Source organism: Cetorhinus maximus, chromosome 15 (genome assembly GCF_964194155.1).
Source record: "Cetorhinus maximus chromosome 15, sCetMax3.hap1.1, whole genome shotgun sequence".
Lineage (NCBI taxonomy): Eukaryota > Metazoa > Chordata > Chondrichthyes > Lamniformes > Cetorhinidae > Cetorhinus > Cetorhinus maximus.
In genome coordinates this window covers 8,657,374-8,677,854 of record NC_135893.1, presented here as the reverse complement: position 1 = coordinate 8,677,854, position 20,481 = coordinate 8,657,374, and the positions used below count along the sequence as shown (strand labels likewise).

General features: G+C 43.1%; 1 protein-coding gene across 9 annotated transcripts in view; it reads right to left on the bottom strand.

Moving 5' to 3' along the window:
- The window catches only part of samd11 (sterile alpha motif domain containing 11), a 235,482-nt gene that overhangs the window by 170,618 nt on the left and 44,383 nt on the right, over nucleotides 1–20,481 (bottom strand). For all 9 annotated transcript variants that reach the window (XM_078557849.1, XM_078557851.1, XM_078557850.1 and 6 more), the window contains exon 3: nucleotides 937–1,118. In XM_078557849.1, coding sequence (XP_078413975.1) covers nucleotides 937–1,118 — 182 coding nt within the window. The remainder of the gene's footprint in view (nucleotides 1–936; nucleotides 1,119–20,481) is intronic.

Sequence of the window (20,481 nt, the reverse complement as noted above, 5' to 3'; positions counted from 1 at the left end):
GATGGGAGCCCCAACATGAAGGGGAGGCTTTTTATTTTTTTTTTCCAAAAGTCCCGTTAGGCAAGATGCCGAATCAGATCTGCACAGATTTACTCTCAGCTCTCTACTTGAAAGTCTGCGGAAATGTTTTTTTGCAATTAAAATGAGGTTAGGAGAATTTTTTCAAAAAAAAACACCAAGAGGCTTGTGGAAAGTCCTGTCAGAAGCTGTGGTGTGAACAGAATCAATGACGGCTTTTCAAAAAAAAAGGGAAGTGGGTAAACATTTGAAAATATTGGAAAGGTTACACGCGCCTTGTGTGGGAGAAGGTCAAGGGGAGAGGGAGGCCGTGGAAATGCTGCCCCACCATTCCTGGTACACACCAGGAACAAATTTTGCAAAAAAGTTTTGGCAGCGTAAGTCAAAATTAATGTATGGATAAGCCACGGGGCTGCAGTGCACAGTTTTACGATACACATAACCCAGGCACAGAGCAAGAACAGCGCAGTGGTGTTTTACCCCACTTTTCAGACAGCCAGAACAGTAGCAGTGGAATGTGCAGCCTCCTCCTGTGCCCTGAAACTCTGGGATTTCAGTAATAAGTGGATAAAGTCTCGCGGTGACCACTGAAACGAGTAAACTTTTCTACCCGTTTCCTTCTGGGGCATTTTATGGGCCGAACAAGTTATACCCGCTCAACAAATTGGACCTTTATCATGGTGCAGTACTGCCCCTATAGTAAGAGGATTACAATCTTTCTGGCTATTGTCGAAGCACTTGTCTCCACTGCAACCAAATTGTCGATCTCGCTGCCCTGATACAGTAGTGAAGCTGAACACCATGGTTTCCTAATTATACAGACAACAACGCATCGTAGGGTGCATCATACACAGTCTTTGTAAAATAACCTCATAGATCTATCTTCCAACATGAATTAAACACTTAGTAAACTGTTACCTTCTTTTCATTGTGCTAGCCTGAATCTCCTCTTCCTGCTTTACCTCAGGAGGGCGGTCACCATTTGCTTTCTCGCTCTCTTCACTATCTTCACTATTTGTAAAAGCCGAGGTCAGTTCTTTCTTAGGTACTCTCGTTGGCGGCAAAGGAATTGTTCTCTTTTCAGCCAAGCGTCCCCGGTTCTATCACACACACACATACACACAAAAAAAAAATCAAAGATCAGAGTTATTCTTAGGAACGTTGTCAGAGGACAAGAATTACCAAAACCCACCCACCCGCCTTTCAGTCAGGTCTCAAACGAGTGCTGCCCACCCCGGGCAGGTCACTTCCCCACCCACAGAAGGTGCATCCATCTGTTTGGATGGTGCCACCAAAAAGTCCATGCAGTTTAGACCACAGAAGGGTGGATTATCTTTGGATCCCTAGGCATACTTCATTGCTATGCGCACTTGAACTAACTCCACCAAAACAAAGTTAATTTTAACTTAACATTGGAACTCTTAGGTATATCAATGAAACAAGAATTGGAAGGCCAATGTACTGCACGTGCCTGTCTTAAACCACTTGCACATTCCGAACTCCCTTCTATAACTCTATGCCAACAGTTTGATGTGATTATTTCTAAGGTATTGATATTATCGCCCCGGCCAGAAGGACGTTTCAAAAATGTTATCCTCTGCTATTTGTAATAAGTTGCATTGGAATCGGCAATGCAAGAATTTCCCTTTCTTCAAACTATTTGGTTGTTAAGCAAGAAGAGCCCAAAAACACTTCAATATCTATAATAACAATTTTAATCCAATGTTGCAATGGTTACTATCCCTTGGAGAATGCTTTAGACCCACAAAGACCAGCCTAAAGCCAAAAATAACTTTGAATGATGTACGAGTGGAGGTACAAGCACAGCACCACTATTTCAGCAGATTCCTCAGCTGAGGTCAGTCACATTACCCCCAAGTGAGGAATGTATTGAAATGACCTGATAGCCACAAAATAACCACACAAGATTTGGCCCAAATGTGCGCAGGCCAAGTATACATAGCTATTTGGCCACGTAATTCTTCACCAATCTTTAAGAAAAATGTTCTGATGTTAGTTAGAGCTTGGAACAGTAACCAGAGTTTTTGTTGGTTCAGTAAGTTTTCAATCGAGTTACACATCTAAACAGTTATCAGCAGAAAATTCAGTCCTGCGATTTCTTATTTCACACTTACTTCCTCTTTTAAAAAAACTACTTCTGCCAGACGCCCCTCAGACCTTTGCCTTCCTTCCTCAACCACTGAATGGAACTTCCCTTTAATTCTATATTGAGCTTTCAATTCAGACATGTGGCCCCCAAGCTCCAGATAAAAAAGAGCTGAGGCATTTCTAACCTATTTAACTTGGCCTTTTACACCCACTTAATATTTTTCACCATCAACAAGCGTGCCTCAGAGACAGAGCTGAGAATCCCCTATCGTGGCGATCCTTATCTACTCTACAATTCGCTCCCACCATCTGCCAAATTACACCACCTTATAATCTTTTATTTCCGAATAATGAAGGCGTAAGATCTCAAGCCTGAGTCTTTTTTCATCATGAGCAACACTTATATAAAAAAAAATCAATAGGGCTCCCTGTTAATGATGACATGAAGCAGTATAAATTGACAAGTCTGCGTGGTCAGATTGTTTAGCTACCAACTGCATGAATTCTGCTGAGCCTAAAGAGCCATTTTACCTGGAAGTTGCATAGCTCTCTGCACAGGCCAGCAGTCTTGTTGGACTCATTACTGAGCAGAGTTAAAGGTGCACATGTGAAACCCACATTCTTTTCTTCAGAACAGTATAAGTGAAGAGAGTGTGTTTTTCTTCAGGGTTCCGAACTTTCTCTTCCTTTTAAAAGGCTAGTTTCGATTTTAAAACAAATCACTTCCACCTTTGCCATTTTCCATATGCCTGCCTTCAAAACAGATTAGAGTTGATGCCTTATCACTTTACACTTAAAGCACAGGCTTCCTTCTCTCCTTCAGACATACCCATTGCTCCCGGCCTTCAAATTATAGGAGGTAGATTATAATCGGAGTTATGAGCCCAGTGCACCCTGCACCAACATAGCCCAAACATTGACCACAAAATCGCACCAACCATGAAGATGCTACCTGTGGTGGTGACCTAGCCCTAGCGATACATCTCTGTCATTCAGCAAGAGTGCAGTGCGTTTTCTCCCAGTGATGGTAGACTGACCTTCCTCTGCAGACTTCTGGCTCCAGAACAAAGGAGCCTCTTATGCTTGAACAAAAAGAAAAAAAAAAAAATTCCAACAAAAACAGCAGCAATAAGGAAACAGATCAAAGGACTCAAACAAAGCGTGTTTGTGTGTACCAGGATATAACCACAACTGTGGGAGAGAGTATGCCGGCAAATAAAGATATAATAGGAAGAACGATTATTATTACAGGAAGCTACCCATTCAGCTTCGTCCTAATCTAATCCAAAAGGGAACAGGCTTTTCTAACCCAAAACGAACAGGCCTTTGCTGCAAAGTGTCATCACCGTAGCTGAGCAAATTTTTTTCTTTTTTTCAAATTCCAATTTGCATTTTCTCGCAGCGGCACCACAAACCATTTCCCTGCTGAGAACACAGATCGGCAACTCACCCTCAAGTCTCTCCAATGCTGCTCGACAGATCATAACACAGATAATTAGCCATAAGGTAACTCACACGCTGAGCTCCTCGCCGTGTGTAAAAGCACCTCGTCGCACTTTGTGCCTAGGCTGCGGGCACAGCTGTGATTGTGGAACAGTCGGTGAAGAGCACTCAGCACAACCATGTTTGTACATCAGTGAAATAGGTCATCAAGCGGACAGCCATAACTCCACGCCAACCAACCGTGGAACTACGATGGTATCCAAACTGTCCGAGGTGAACATTCACTTTCACCAGCTCAGGTGGATCAGCTTCAATGGAAGGTGTGTTCACCTGTTGCCATCCTGACCCCTACCACCCAGCAGTAGAAGTGAAGATTTACCACCCCCCACCCCCCGCCCCCTCCACCACCTGCTCCCTTCCCACCCCTCGACGGCAAATGCTGCAGGATGGCCGCAAGTTTCAAGCAAATTATCATCACAGAACAAAGGGAGCAGGCAGGAGAAGTTTCTTTTAGGCAGAGGGATGTTAGGACATGCCAGAAACAGAATAATACAATTGCCTTTAACATGGGAAGTGGGCAAGCGTTGGTAAAGGGAACGTTTAAAAGGCTTTTGGGGAAAAGGAGCAATGGGCTGAACGGCCTCCTTCTGCCCTGTACTTTTCTGTGGGGATAATTTTAACCTAGGGTGCTGAATGCAAAACCAAACAGACCGGACTGGTGCCTCGCCTGTTTGACACTCTGTCTGATTTTAGCTGCTATTGAAGCCAATGCAGAGCGAAATTAGACAAGGTCAGAATCACAGGGGGTAGTTTTAATGTAGCCTGCCTGGAGGAGGGAAACTTGATCGGGATGCTGCTCTCGTCAATATAACCCGTTCAATGCTTAACACATTCATTTGACATTATTTGCAATTTCAGCGAAGGCACTAATTAATTTGAAATGAAAGAGTTAATATCTGTATTCAAACAGCAGTCTTAGTCTTAGACGTGCATGTCAAGGGCTTGCCTGCTAATATTGCCAACAGTAAAGGACATTACCTATATATTTATGATACCTTTGAACTAGTCATGGTAAGTGTTACAATACAAAGGCCATCAGAAAGGAGACAGATTTCCTGACAGGGGAGATGGTGGTGTAGTGGGTAACATAGCAATCTAGGCCCAGGCTAATGCTCTGGGGACATGAGTTCAAACCCCACCGTGGAGTTTAATAAAAATCTGGATCTGAAAATCAGTGACAGTGAGTATGAAACTATCAACTGTTGTAAAAATCCATCTGGCTCACTAATGCCCCTTTAGGGAAGGAGTCACATGTAGGCTGTAAGCCAGGTCAGGAATTGGCCTAGCAAGCTGCTCAGTTTAAGGACAAGTAGGGATAGGCAGCAAATGCTGGCCTTGTCAGTGGTGCTCTCATCCCATGAAAGGAAAAAACTTACCACTCTTTGGGTGAGGGAGTTTCTTTTGGATTTCTTGGTGACTAATTGATGGCCTCTAGTTATGCTCTTCCCCACGTGTGGAAACATTCTCTCTGTATCAACTTGATAAAAAACCTTTCATAATAATTTTGTTTTTAAACGATAAAACGGGTGATTTTGCCAACTTGTACTGAGCTGCACCCAGGACCAGGAGCACGTCTGAAACTTGGGGGTGCAAGTCTCAAGAATCCTCCGCACTTTTGAGGCACGTGCCAAAATCGGTGAGTGGGCAAAGCGCCTTGATAGAAGCACAAAATGATGAAATAATCCCTTTGGCGAATGATGTTTAGCAGGAAACACACAAAGACTGTTGCAGCTAATAACACAACAGATAGGCTGAGAGAAACATTCCAGCCAAAGCTATAATAAAATAAATATTGACTTGCACCAGCTGTGTGCATTACACAACGGCACAGCCCGGGATTCTCTATTCACTGTTATGGACAGAAAGGAAGTAAAAAAAATAAATAAATAACACAGGCTGGGAAGGCGCAATTTTACAATAGGTGGAGCTGCTTGTAAGATTTTTACCCCTATGTGATTTGAATTTGAAAATCAAATTGCAATTGTTATTCCTGTTGAATGAAGAGCGAATTGTGATTTTCCTGATGTAAAACTATTTACTAGGAATGTATATCAAGCATTATGCTAAGAGCAGACACTTTTTAAATAAGTACACTTTTACAACAGAAAACACTTCACCAGGAATTCTTAACCAGCGTAGTGGCTGGTGGGTTGCCTTGCCCATGTGACTGGATGATACCATACCATCAATGCTCAAATAACTGCTAGGTTCCTCTCGTAGGTTAGACTGAAGCTTATAAACCTAAGCTCGCTTTTTGCATTACCCAGGTTCCGTCCCTCCACCCCCTTCAAGGCCTCTAGTCTGTGCGTGACCTTTATCAGATACAGGGGTCAGACTGTCCAGGACAACAGACGTCTCCAAAAGCACCTTTGATGTCACTTTAAAAAAAAACGACCACCCAACAAGCAATGAGCTGGTATCAAAGCAAGACAGAAAATTACAAAGTAAAGGTTATGGCAGAGCACATTCTCAGTGCACCTCCACAAGCAACGGCACAACTCAAACAGCTCTTAAGTAAATAGTTCATCTTGGCAAATTTGTGGGAGTGGAGGGGATTTGGCAGGAACTCGTTACTTCAAATAGCCCAAGAATTGTACTTGTAAAGCATTATGAAGGTATAAAGGGGGGAAAAAAGTGTAATGTCTATGAAAATAATTCCAATAAATAGGCTTGTGCTTTTCAACTTCAACCTGACAGTCAGTTCTCACTATAACATGTCCTTTGACATTAACTGGCAGGTAAATTAGACAACCACACATTGAGTACATTACTTACCTGTTACTCATCCTGAAGGACTATTCATTTGAGAGTGCTTTTTATGGCTGGAATGAACTGCGCTCTTCAGCACAGGAAGTGGCCACATCATGCAAAGCTGAACATGCAAAGTACTGTATTTACAAAGCAGGTCCAACAGTTACAGAGACACCAACTCAGTTCTTCACCACCAATTCAGCACTTGCTAGCTGAATATATATATATATTATATATATCCAGTTGGTTTTCGCCTGCTTGACAGAGTGGCAGCCAACTATTGGAGTGCCACATGTGCTTCAACCTCCAGGTAAATTTCCATTACATCCAAAAGAAACACATGTCACAAAAGGAGCTTCAACTGCAAAAGCATCAAGCTCTCAATGTTAAGGAACTGCACATCCTTCCATCTTACCTCAGCAGACAACTCCACTCGAGTTTTTCCTGTGTCTGAAATTAAATCTTACCACCTTCCTTTCATTAGCTCGGCTTTATTTCCACAATATTAACTCAATTCTACCCAAACCATTGAAACGTATTGCATCAGGGGAACGGAAAAGGATGAAGAGATATATCAGCCTTCCATTTCGAATACAGTAGAGCCTGCATTATCTTCCATGATGGAGTGGATAACTAAAATTGGCAAATAAGCAAGAGTCCTGATGGACCTGCCTTATGCCCCCACTTGGCCCAAAGTTGCTTGCAGTCCACTGTGGACCAGTGACCCAAACTGACCCCTCTAATCTGATTTATAGAAGCCACAATAGACTGGGAAATCAAAGCTCTACTCAATACCTAATTTTTTTAACCAGATTATTCAAACAAAAAGCCTTCAAGCCTAAGGACAACCCTTGTTGCTATTAAGATAGACATGATGTTGGGGGGGTGGGCGGGTGAAGAAAACAAAGAACTGTTGACTCATTATGATCCTTCTGTCGCCAGTTCTTGACACTAGAGCAACATGCCATCATCAAGTACCTACTAGGCGAAGGAACTGGAGTGGGTTAAATGCAGTTAGGTGTATCATTCCAAACCTATGAAGCTGAATCCAACTATTTGTTACGTGAATCTGTGATCCATTCCATAACCAAGAGACTGATGATGACAACCGTCTATGACTGATGCCATCAGGGTTGAGAGTTTAATGCGGTCTTAGCTTAAATCAAAGATTGGCATGGGTCTGCAGCACAACAAATTGCCTCTAATTCAGCAGGCCTCACCCCAAGAGGGTCAGGTCGAATGTGAAGAGATTGGAAATGCTGTTTGAAGCGAGAGGACACCAAGAGTTCAAATGTCATTAGTGAGCTGTGGGCACAGCAAAGCACTGTTTCCAAAGGCAGCCATTAATTCAAGAAAAAAATCCAATCAAGAAAAGGACCAGCATTGTCTTAAACACAATCACTGCCATACCTGAAATAAAATGTTACCAATAAGCAACCAAATTATTTTATCGTGCTTTGCTATGTAGTCTTTTACTGAAGTGGCACACTGAAGTCATCTAGTAGCAATGGCACAGTGGTATGATCACTGAGCTAGTATTTCAGAATCCCAGGGTAATGCTCAGGGATCTGGGTTCAAATCCCACCAGAGGAGATGGTGAAATTTAAATTCAATAAAAAATCTGGAATTAAAAGTCAAGTCTGATGATGACCATTGTTGATTGTTGTAAAAACCCATCTGATTCACTAAATTCAAGACAATTTCCCAGGAAGGAAATCTGCCATCCTTACCTGGTCTAGCCTGCATGTGACTCCAGACCCACAGCAATGTAGTTGGCTCTTAAATGCCCTCTGGGCAATTGGGGGTAGTCAATAAATGCTGACCTAGCCAGTGATTCCCATGAATGAATAATTTTTAAGAATCAAATTATGGCCAGTCCCATAAATGTTCTCAACTTGTTTTGTTTCATTTACCACCTTTAACATTGGGATATAATTAAGCTAATCTGCATTTTTAATTGAGACTGTCTTCCTTCTCTTCAGAGGGAATTCAATACTAAATGAAGGGACTTAGTTGGCAAAGTGTTAAATTCACACATCTCCCAAATACAACCATGACATTGGTCTAATTCTGTGGCCAGTTATAAACACCAAAACATAAGATGCATGTTTTTTTTATTAGCAGTAAAGAGATGCACCCCATTGATCCATTTATAATGGAGCCACAGTGCTAAAAGATCACTGTATCTCAGCCACAGTGGTGAATCAAGTTTCACTTGGAACTGAGAAATATTACAGAATCTAGAGCATGCAACAACAGAGAAGACAATATTGGGAGAAAAGTAGTCCCAGCACAAGAAAAGTAGTGACAGTTGAATGATTATAAGAGCCATCATTAGTATTGAGAGTGTGTGGAAATAAAATATTGCCACAATTATTACTCCAATTCCCAGTCCAGACATGCCTTCACAAATTGTGCTCTCAATCCTTTTGCCTTAATGACTTAGTGGCAGATCATCATCACATGGGCAATGGGGTTCTGATCATTTGAAGGGAAACTCAAAAGTGGTGCCATTATTGGTTATATGCCCAACCCTAATTATCCATGAGAAGGTGGTGGTGAGCTACCTTCTTGAATACAACTGAGAGGCTTGCTAGGCTTTTTCAGAGGGCAGTTAATAGTCAACCACATTGCTGTGGGCCTGGAGTCACATGTAGGCCAGACCAGGTAAGGACAACAGAATTCCTTCCCTAATGGGCACAAGTGGACCAGATGGGATTTTACAACAATCTGGTGATTTTGTGGTCACCATCACTGCAACTAGTTTTTTAAGTCCAGGTTTTATTTAATTAATTGAATTTAAATGCCATGGTGGGATTTGTACTCCTGAACCTGGATCATTAGTGCAGGCCTCTAGGTTACTAATCCAGTGACATAACCACTACACTACAATGCCCCTAATGTTTAAGAGTAAAGGACTCTAAAATAAATCATGACTCAAAGAATTTCTTGAAAACTGCAGCATATCTAATAATTTTGTAAGCACTTCATTCCCTTGCAGAACAACAACGCTCCTCAACAATTAGGTTTAAGCAGCACCTTAAAATATGTACAATAGCATATTATCTAATCAGTGTTATTTCCAATAATCAATTGTGAGATATCACTCAACAAATTCAAGACAAACACTTTGACTCTCCATCTTACTGTGGAGATTGTCGAAATTCTTGTTGAAATTTTTACCATTAACTGGTAATCATTACTCTCTATTGATTCATTACCTGGCTTTAAAAGATCCCAGGGCACTGTTTCAAAGAAGAGCAGGGGAGTTCTCCCCAGCACCCTGACATTTATCCCTCAATCAACATCACAAAAGCCAATTAAAAGGGTCATCATCACATTTTTTTAAAAATTCTTTCACAGGATGTGGGATTCGCTGGCTAGACCAGTATTTACTGCCCATCCTAATCGCCCTTGAGAAGGTGGTTGTGAGCTGCCTTCTTGAACCGCTGCAGGTACACCCACAGTGCTGTTAGGGAAGTAGGTCCAGGATTGTGACCCAGCGACAGTGAAGGAACGGCCGATATATTTCCAAGTCAGGATGGTGAGTGGCTTGGAGGGGAACTTCCAGGTGGTGGTGTTCCCATCTATCTGCTGCCCTTGCCGTTCTAGGTGGTGGAAATTGTGAATTTGGAAGGTGCTGTCTAAGGAGCCTTAGTGAGTTGCTGCAATACATCTTGTAGATGGTACACACTGCTGCCACTGTGCATCAATGGTGGAGGGAGTGAATGTTTGTGGATGGGGTGCCAATCAAGCGGACTGCTGTGTCCTGGAAGGTGTCAAGGTTCTTAGGTGTTGTTGGACTTATCCAAGCAAGTGGGGAGTATTCCATCACGCTCCTGACTTGTGCTTTGTAGATTATGGACAGGCTTTGGGGAGTCAGGAGGAGAGATACTCGCCACAGAATTCACAGCCACTGACCTGCTACTGTAGTCACAGTATTTATATGGCTAGTCCAGTTCAGTTTCTGGTTAATATAACCCCAGGATGTTGATATTGGGGGATTCAGTGATGGTAATGCCATTAAATATTAAGGGGAGATAGTTAGATTTTTTGCTGTTGGAGATGGCCATTGCCTGGCACTAATGTTACTTGCCACTTATCAGCCCAAGCCTGGATATTGTCCATGTCTTTCTGCATATGGACACAGGCTGCTTCAGAATCTAAGGAGTCGCAAATGGTGCTGCACATTGTTTCCCCACTTCTGACCTTGTGATGAAAGGAAGGTCATTGATGAAGCAGCTGAAGATGGTTGGGCCGAGGACACTACCCTGAGGAACTCCTGTATCATGTCCCAGGGGTGAGATGATTGACCTCCAACAACTACAACCATCTCCCTTTGTGCTAGGTATGACTCCAAAAAAAGTGGAGCGTTTTCCCCGATTCCCATTGACTCAAGTTTTGCTAGGACTCCTTGATGCCGCACTCGGTCAAATGCTGCCTTGATGTGAAGGTCAGTCACCCTCACCACTTGAGTTTAGCTCTTTTGTCCATGTTGGGACCAAAGCTGTAATGAGGTCAGGAACCGAGTGGCCCTGGCAGAACCCAAACTGGGTGTCAGTGGCAAGGTTATTGCTGACTAAGTGCCGCTTGATAGCACTGTCGACGACTCTGTCCATCACTTTGCTGATGATTGAGAGTAGACTGATTACCCGGTGGTAATTGGCCGGGTTGGATTTGTCCTGCTTTTTGTGGGCAGGACATAGCTGGGCAATTTTCCACATAGCTGGGTAAATGCCAGTGTTGTAGCTGTACTGGAACAGCTTGGCTAGGGGCACGGTCAGTTCTGGAGCACAAGTCATCAGTACTATTGTCGGAATATTATCAGGCCCTTAGTCTTTGCAGTACCCAGTGCCTTCAGCTGTTTCTTGATATCATGAAGTGAGTTACCACTTGCTGTACGTCAATTGGCTGCCACGTTTCATACAACAGTGGTTACATTTCAAAAAGCAATTGTTGGTTGTGTAGTGCTTTGAGATGTCAGGTGGGCATGAAAGACATTACTAAATGCAAGCTTTTCTTTTTCTCTTTTAATAATATGAATGTTTCTATATAGCTTTCAAGATTGTGTATATGAAAATTGTAAAACAATTCAATATCAGCCAAACATTACAACATGAAGACTAAAACTTGGCTGCCTAATAAATAGATGTTTCACATTAAAACCACATGATCAGGTAGCTGGGTTTAGTTTCCACAGTTAAGTTGATCTAAAAAACGTTTGCTAGCATGACCTAATTAGGCACCAGAAGCAGTGGTTCCACTGATTGCTAAGGAACAATAGGATACTGTGGGCTCATGATCTCAGCCTTGGTATCAGAAAGGGAAGCAGTCTCGATCCTCCTACGAGCCAAGCTGTTCCAGTACAGCTACAACACTGGCATTTACCCAGCAGTGTGGAAAATTGTCCAGCTATGTCATGCCCACAAAGAGCAAGACAAATCCAACCCGGCCAATTACCACCGGATCAGTCTACTCTCAATCATCAGCAAAGTGATGGACAGAGTCGTCGACAGTGCTATCAAGCGGCACTTAGTCAGCAATAACCTTCCCACTGACACCCAGTTTGGGTTCCGCTAAGGCCACTCAGTTCCTGACCTCATTACAGCCTTGGTCCCAACATGGACAAAAGAGCTAAACTCAAGTGGTGAGGGTGACTGACCTTCACATCAAGGCAGCATCTGACCGAGTGCGGCATCAAGGAGTCCTAGCAAAACTGGAGTCAATGGGAATCGGGGAAAACTCTCCACTTTTTGGAGTCATACTTAACACAAAGGGAGATGGTTGTGGTTGTTGGAGGTCAATCATCTCACTCACTCGATCCTCCTACGAGGGAGGCGGGAGAATTACCCAATTCAACATCACAGACCTTACTGTAGCAGCTTGCTTACAGGAGTTGCACTGAGAGAGTCCCAGGGAGCAAGTTGTCTACCTGCCTGTTTTAAAATCAGTGAGAGGTGAAATTTGGGGAGATCGAGAACCCAGATGGAACAGCAATATCCTCGAATGTGGTAAAATTCCCCAAGACGCTTCACAGGAGCATTATCAAACAAAATCTGACACCGAGCCACATAAAGAGTATGAGGACAGGTGACGAAAAAGGTCATCAAAAAAATAATTAATTAAAAATAAATGGTCATCAGAAAAAATATATTGCCATTTTTCTGCCCTTCAGTAGAGTGTAAACGTCTACTCTTCATCCAGAATCTGCCTCATACAAGAGAACTGTGTAAACAAGATGAGCAACAAGGCAGGCAAATTTCCCCATCAGGCTAAACTCAGCAAGGTCATGGCCCTACACACCTCCGACCAGCTACAATGCTGGGGAATTAGCACAATCGCCTTCTGGAGACTGTTTAATTGATCCCAGTGATGCAGAGGCTTCTGCCAAGAAAGAACCGCTGCCATAGATTCCGATCAATTAGGAGCCAAAAATCTGAAGAATGACAGCACAGAAATCAAGGCCACTAGTCAAACAGGTGCAATCCCTGCGCATGTGTAAATTAAATGGCAGTCTTGAAAATCAATTCTCCGAAGATGTCTCAAACCCTCTCTCTGCGTTTTCACAGATTGCACATACTAAATCACCCATCGCTGACAAAGTGCAGAAGTGTCTATCGCACTGGGGATGTGCTGGAGGGGAGTGAAAGGACAGGCTTGACTATGTGCTGCAAATACTGAAAGGTTCAGGGTGCCAGTTTTGTTCCACACGAAGGAAACCTTCGATTCTAGAAACTTGCTTGTAGCTTTCAAGAATGGAGCGCAGTGTGCAAGTTCTTCCAAACGAGTCAGAAAATACGAACAAGTTATTCCAAAGGGGACAAGGGTGTAAAAGTTAGGCACTTAAAGAAAATCCATGGCTTTTTAAAAAAAAAAATATGCAATTCTCACTTTCCAACATTTTTTTTTAAAGCTCTTATAACAAATGTTACTTTCTTCACCCTGCTGTCTCTTTTAATTGCTCAGGGCATGTAACATATATTGGGTTTTAAAAAGTGCCAAAATGGTTTCAGCATTCAAAAATTTAAAATATTATACAATGTAAAAAGGCTTTAGCATATCAGGTTACATGCCTAATACACAATTTGTAATGATCAAATGCTTTCATGGAAGATGAAATTATATTATATATCCATACAAAGCACACTTTACCGATTTAAAAAAACAAAATACATTAAAAAGGCACAAATAGTGTCTTACATACGATCCTGAGGTGGTGCAATTAAATTGAGCTTTATAGAAAATTGCAGGATACAACTATAATGTACTTACCCACTTATAGCTAACAACAGTTCAAGATAAAATGAATGAAACACTTTGTAAAGTAAGGAGGAAACGGCTTTAATTTATAGTTTGGCTAACGCCATCTGTGTTTACATTTCTTTGCTATCAGCAATTTAAAACCCCACTGTTCCTTTCTTAGAGATCCATTACTGTTTGAAGCAAAATAAACAGATATTTTTTAGCATCTCCAATAATTGGTACAATAGTTATAACGAGTCAGTTTAAAAAGAATGAAATTATGATTCCAAAAACAATCGCAAAATGGACAACTTAAGAGTTGCATACCAGTAGTTATTACAACAGAAGACCTATACAACAATGAAGCACACTAATCAGTCAACTATTTATGTTATATGTACTCTTACAGTACACTTTCCTCTATTAAACATCATCAATTTCACCACAATCGTCTAATTATAGACAGAGCGGCTTCAAAACCAACCTGAGAACTCATAGAGACCAAGTTGACCATTGGTGCACTGCGTGGCAAGACAAGCAGCTAGGCCTCAGCATGGGTCTCAACCTTTGCCTCTTTCAGCTGCCACCAGGGGGTGTGCAAGAGCAGCTCAGGGCGATTCTCCTCCCTTCCTGACCCTGAGGCTGAGACCAGTCTTTACCATGTGGTGAATTTCAGCCTGCACACCCTCACACACCTAGCAGGTTGTACATAGACAGGGGCACCAGCTCCCCACACAAACTGACAGATATGAACATGAAAGATTAAATGATACGACCGTGGCTTTAAGCTGCCAACTGCATTCTATATAAGCATGGCCTGTTATATTAGCAAACATCCTACAAAGTGCTTTACTTCCCAACAGCGTAGACAACAGCGTGAAATGATCGTTAGTGCTAAGCTGTACAAATCAGAGCATTGTAGCTTCAATTCCCAGTTCCTACTAAGATTCCTGTTCTCAGGAGACCTAGCAGCATGAGGTAGCGCAACCATCCTCGGCGCTCCTGGCCAGGAAGGGCAAAATATAAACTCAGCCGCGATTCCCAGGATTGCACTCGACAGTAAGGCTCTCCGCACCCTGCTAGCCCTCACGTGGGAAAAAAAACCCAGTCAGGCATGATGCCAGGCCAACAGAATTATGCCCCAACATGAAAGGGCAGGGAGAGGAGAAGAGAGGGAGGGCACAGAGATGAGGAGATGAGAGAGAGGGCAGAGAGGAGAGGGTCAAGAGGAATAAGCGGAGAGGAAAGAGTGAAGAGGGGAGGTGACAAAGAGGAGCAAAGGGGAGAGAGCAAGTAAATCAGAGAGGAGGGGGAAAAAAATCAACAGTAATTAAAAAATACATAATGTTTTGGCAGGCTGAAGCCCCCCCCCCGCCAATTCATTATTAACAAACACGGTATTTCACGCATTTTTCCTTCCTTCAGTTCAAATTGGAAGTAACACAATAGTTTAAACACAGTTGAATAGACAACAGGCTGCACTGAAACTGGTGGGTCCTGCAGTGGGCAGGTGAGAAACAGGGCGATTGTTAAATCTTTTACAGCAGTGATCGCAGCCGCATCGCTGTATTCTGTTCGAGATGAACTTTCTGATAGGGATCGTTTCTATCGTTTTGTTTACTTGAGAAACGTGTTCTAAGAAATTAGCTTTCCGATTTGAGTTGTTGTGATGGTACGCTCCCTTAATTAACAAGGCAGCAAGCTAGAAATTGAAGCTAACTAGGGATTTTTCTGAAAATTTCCATAAATTGCCAGTGTATTGAAATCCCCAGCACCCAGAGGACAAATTTAAGTCTCAATTTGTCAGATCACATCTGGCTGTGACTAACCGAACTGGCTCATCCCAGGTTCGATCAAAGCAGGCAACGTTTGATGGGAATGTCACTGTACAAGGATGGCTTGTTGTTTCATTGTCATTTCAATCTTTTTTGAATCTTTTTATAAACTGTCCTTGTATCTGACATGTGCATCAAGTCTGTTATCTATACGGTGACCACCATGTATGTCAATTTTCCTCTTCCTCATCGGTGTTTCTCTCCTTTCTAATTGGTTATTTTCAAAGTTTCTAACCCACCAGTCATGTTATATATTATATTTCTCCTCTGCTCTCTATCCTTTCTTGCTGGGGCATAATTCCATTGGCACTGGCAGCCTCGTTGGACCTTGGTACCCCATTCAGATTCCAGCAGAATATATATCACCATTCCTTCATCGTTGCTGGGTCAAACACCAGACACGTCCAACCTAACAACACAGAGCACCTTCTGACAGGGACTGCAGCAGTGCAGTACGACAGTCCCCGATCGCTTTCTCAAAAGGAAACTAGGGGTGGGCACTAAAACAAAGGAAGCTTTCACCAAACTTTTGATCTCCTTTCCTAAATCCTTCCTTCCATGTCTATAAGTCAATTTCTTTTCCTTACACCTCTGCGAAGCACCTTGGGACACTTCCTCTACATTATAGGCACTACATAAATGCAAGTTGTCGCTCTTGTTGTGACAAAGGAAGATGGAGACACAGAGATAGACAGGTAAAGAAAAAGCTGGGGATAGAAGAGAAAGAGGGGGAAAGCTAACAGAGAGGAGACCTTATTGCAGAGGATATGGTAGTTGGATCCTGATGGTCGATTGTGGGTGCAGGAGAGAAAAAGACTGACTGAACCCATTGAACAAGACAGAGAGGAAAGAGGAAGAAAGTCAGGCTTGTATTGCAGGGGGATTTCTGACTTTATAGGCACAGCCTCTAACTCGCTTGTCCAGTACCAAGTCAGCTGATTGCCATTTCCTTTCAAGTTTCTATCTTGTATTTAAAGAGCAGAATAGCATCTGATATTGGACCTTCTTCATCTTCAAAATATGTCCTCAAGTTGCCTCGCTCAGACTCTCCCTACCTCCGTCTGATTCCGCCTAGATTTCACACTGGACTGTATGTACACAAGTGTGTGTCAGGTTATGATGGGAATTAGACGCACACATTCAAGATCCTTAATTAATGTTTCTTCAGTCGACCTTTGCTGTGCTTGGGGAACCCATTTTGTAAAAGAGCATATCCTTCAAATCACTGTGAGCAATGATGTAGGGGACTACCCATTTTTAAAAACGTATTTAAAACTGTTTACTGGAAAAAGACAAGCGATGGAAATCGATGTACTTCTTAGTGTAACATAAAACGAACCACTGGTCCTGTTTACTCATCTTGTGACGTGGCAGCTCTAATGACATCAAGATAAATATTCTCCCAAGACCTCTTGGATGTTACCAGTATCCATTCCCGGTACTCTTCCGACAGCTGGATTTAATTGAGTTGGTAGAATGTCACAAGGGGTAAATAGATAACCCCAAGTGCAACGCTAAGTTATACATTTGAACTTTATAACTAAGGGTTTTTATTTGTTCTCAGGGGCGTGGGTGAAGCTGGCAAACGTACAGTATTGTCCAACCCTAGTGGCCCCGAGAAGGTAGCAGTGCTACTTCTTAAAACTCTTTAGCAAGAGTTGCCCACGTTGCAGAGGCTGGACCAGATAGGGCTGGACGGCTTTCCTTCCCTGAAGAATTTTAATGAGCCAGCTCAGCTTTTCCGACATTCCTGCAGCTTCCATGTCAATTTCACAAACTCGCCATGACAGGGTCTGAACTCTCAACCTCTTGGCCACTGGTCTAGTACCAAGCTGGCTGACTGCCATTTCCTATCAAGTATTGTAGGGGTAGGATAGTATCTGAACTTAGATGTCACCCACCCTTAAAATATGGCGTCAAGACACCGCCACTTGAATCTGACCCAGCTCCCTCTGATTCCAACTCAATTCCAAACTGGACTGGACATGAAGAAGAATCTGAGGGTGTGATGGGAGTGAGTCACACAAGCTTTGTCCGGCAGACTGTACAAGGAGCATCGATTTAATAGATTTCAAGCTACCTTCGAGCAAGACCGGGCACAGGCAGGAGTTGCATCCTTGCCAGAGCACTTTATTTCAATGTTACAGTGCGTCTTTGCCAAAGGTAGCTGGAAATAAATAGGTAATCTTTTTGGATATATAACTTGCTAATTGGGTCCAAGGAAAACTCAACTAAGAAAACCACAGAAGTCATGGGAAGCGAACCGATCCAACAGGAGCCCCTGTAAGCATTAGTGTGGGAGGAGAGCTGGCAGGCAAGGCACCCAGCTTATACTTGCAGCTCAGCAAGGGGGATGTGGTTATAAATATTTCACCAGTTTTACTACACACCTAGCAGACTTTACAGGAATGAGCCGCCGAGCCATGCTGTGTGTGGGAGGAACACAAACAAGGAGGGCGCACATCCTCTGGCTGTGATTTAATCAAATCCTTGGGAGGAGAATCCAAGGTGGGGGGGTCGGGGGTGGGTGGGGGTGGGGGGGTGGGGGGTCGACTCAAAGGAACTTCAAAATGTGGCTCATTAGCAATTCAGAAAGCAAACTATCCGGAAAAAAAAAAGGAAACTTCAGTCTCGACCCATTGGTCTCTGCTGATTTCATTGATCTTCGTTGGACTGACAGTGGAAGCAGTGCAATTGACCTTAGCCACAGGTCCTATGTGCATGGACATTAGTGAAGGTCAGCTATTTCAGCTCACTCATGCTGTCGCTGACAGGAGAGAGCAAGTAAGGAGATAAACAAGGAAGACAAATATTCCCCTAAGGAATACGCCATGTCTCTCCATAGGACCACTGGGGAATATGTACGTGTTCAATGATAGCTCCAAAATTATCCAGGGAAAGGATGCATTCTCCACCACTTAATTAACAAGGATCCCTCAGGAAAACACATTCCTTTTCCATTATTAACAGGGCCACATAGGAACATAGGGACGTAGGACTTAGGAGCAGGAGGAGGCCATTCAGCTCTTTGAGCCTGCTCCACCATTCGACAAGATCATGACGGGTCTGATTGCTGTCTCAACTCCACTTTCCTGTCCGTCTCCCATAACCCCCGACTCCCTTGTCTATCAAAACTCTGTCTAACTCTGCCTTGAATAAAATCAATAACTCAGACTCCACTACTTTCTGAGGAAGAGAATTCCACAGACTAACGACCTCTGAGAGAAAAGAAATTCTTCTCATCTCTGTTTTAAGAGGGAGGCCTCTTATTTTTAAAACCACATCGTCTAGTTCTAGTCTCCCGCAGGAGAGGAAACATCTTCCTGGTATCCACCTGTCAAGGTTCCTCAGGATCATATATATTCCAATAAGACCACCTCTCATTCTTCTAAACTCCAGTGGATACAGGCCCAACCTTTCTTCATAAGATAAGGACTTCATCCCAGGAATGAGTCAACTGAACCTTCCCCGAACTGCTTCTAATGCAATTGCATCCTTTTTCAAAAAAGGAGACCAAAACTGTACACAGTACTCCATGTGTGGTCTCGCCAAGGCCCTGTGGAGCAGCAGCAGAACTTTCCCACTTTTATATTCAATTCCCCTTGCAATAAGCAACAACATTCCATCTGTCTTCCTAATTACTTGCTGTACCTGCATACTAACATCTTCTGATTCAGGCACAGGATACCAAGGCCCCTCTGCAGAACACGTGGTATAATCTCTCTCCATTTAAACACTATGCTGCTTTTCTACACTCCCTGCCAAAGTGAACCAGTTCACATGTTCCCACATTATACTCCATCTGTCAATTTTTTGCCACTCACTTATCCTACCTACATCCCTTTGTAGACTCTTTACCTCCTTTTGACAACTTGCTTTTCTACCTCTCGTTGGCAAATTTAGCTACCATACATTTGGTTCCATCATTGATATAAATGGTAACTAGTTGAGGCCCCAGCACTGATCCCTGTGGCGCTCTACCAGTTACAGCTTGCCAATCCAAAAAAGACCCATTTATCCCTACTCTCTGCTTCCTGTTAACTAGCCAGTCCTTTATCCATGCTAACGTGTTACCCCTACACCATGCGCTCTTACTTTGTGTAGTAACCTTTATTGTTGCACCTTATAAAATGACTTTAGAAATCCAAGTACACCACATCCACAGGTTCCCCTTTATCCACCTTGCTTGTTACTTCTTCAAGGAACACTAATAAATTAATTAAACACGATTTCCCTTTCACAAAACCCTGTTAACCCTGCCTGATCCCACTATGATTTTCTAAGTATCCTGCTATAACCTCCTTAATAGTGGATTCCAGCAACTTTCCCATTAGGCAACCTGTGATGGCCACATATTTACCCCGACTAGACCAATAGCAACTATTTCCCACCATGAGGAATAGCAGAACGTTTTCAGGAAATAGCCTTTGCGGTTCAAGGTTCCATCTTAGAGGGCACAGCTACCCAATTTGCGACCAACCATGCTAGTGAAACAGAAGCACCCATGCCCAAAGGAGCAATTTGTGTGCCTACCCGTACACAGTCACACTTCCCTCCTCAGACTCTTCTACCAAAGGCAGATTCAGGTGACCCTACAGTTTGAGAAGCATTAGCAACCCTTTGGTGCCACACATCCAAGTGGTCTTCACAAGGGAGTCTCACCTGGCAGTGGAGAGGCAACACATGCAAAGTCTACCCTGCCTGCAACCCAGACACATTAGACAGCAACTGTTTAGGCCCTGGAAGAATCCCCTTCTTAACTCTGTCCGCCTCTTCTCTCCTTCAAACCGCTGCTTAAAGCCTACCTGTTTCAGCCAGGTCTCAGTCACTTGTCTGATTGTCTCCTTGTGCGGCTCAGCGTCAAATTTTGTTTGATAATGCGATCATATTAAAATGCGTTATATAAAGGAAGACGGTTTTTTTGAGAACCCTGGTTGATGTTTCCTTTCCCTAGCCCTTGGGCACTAAGGCTAATTGCATGCATCATACCCTGTCACTTCGGCTGTCAAAATCAGCACAGATT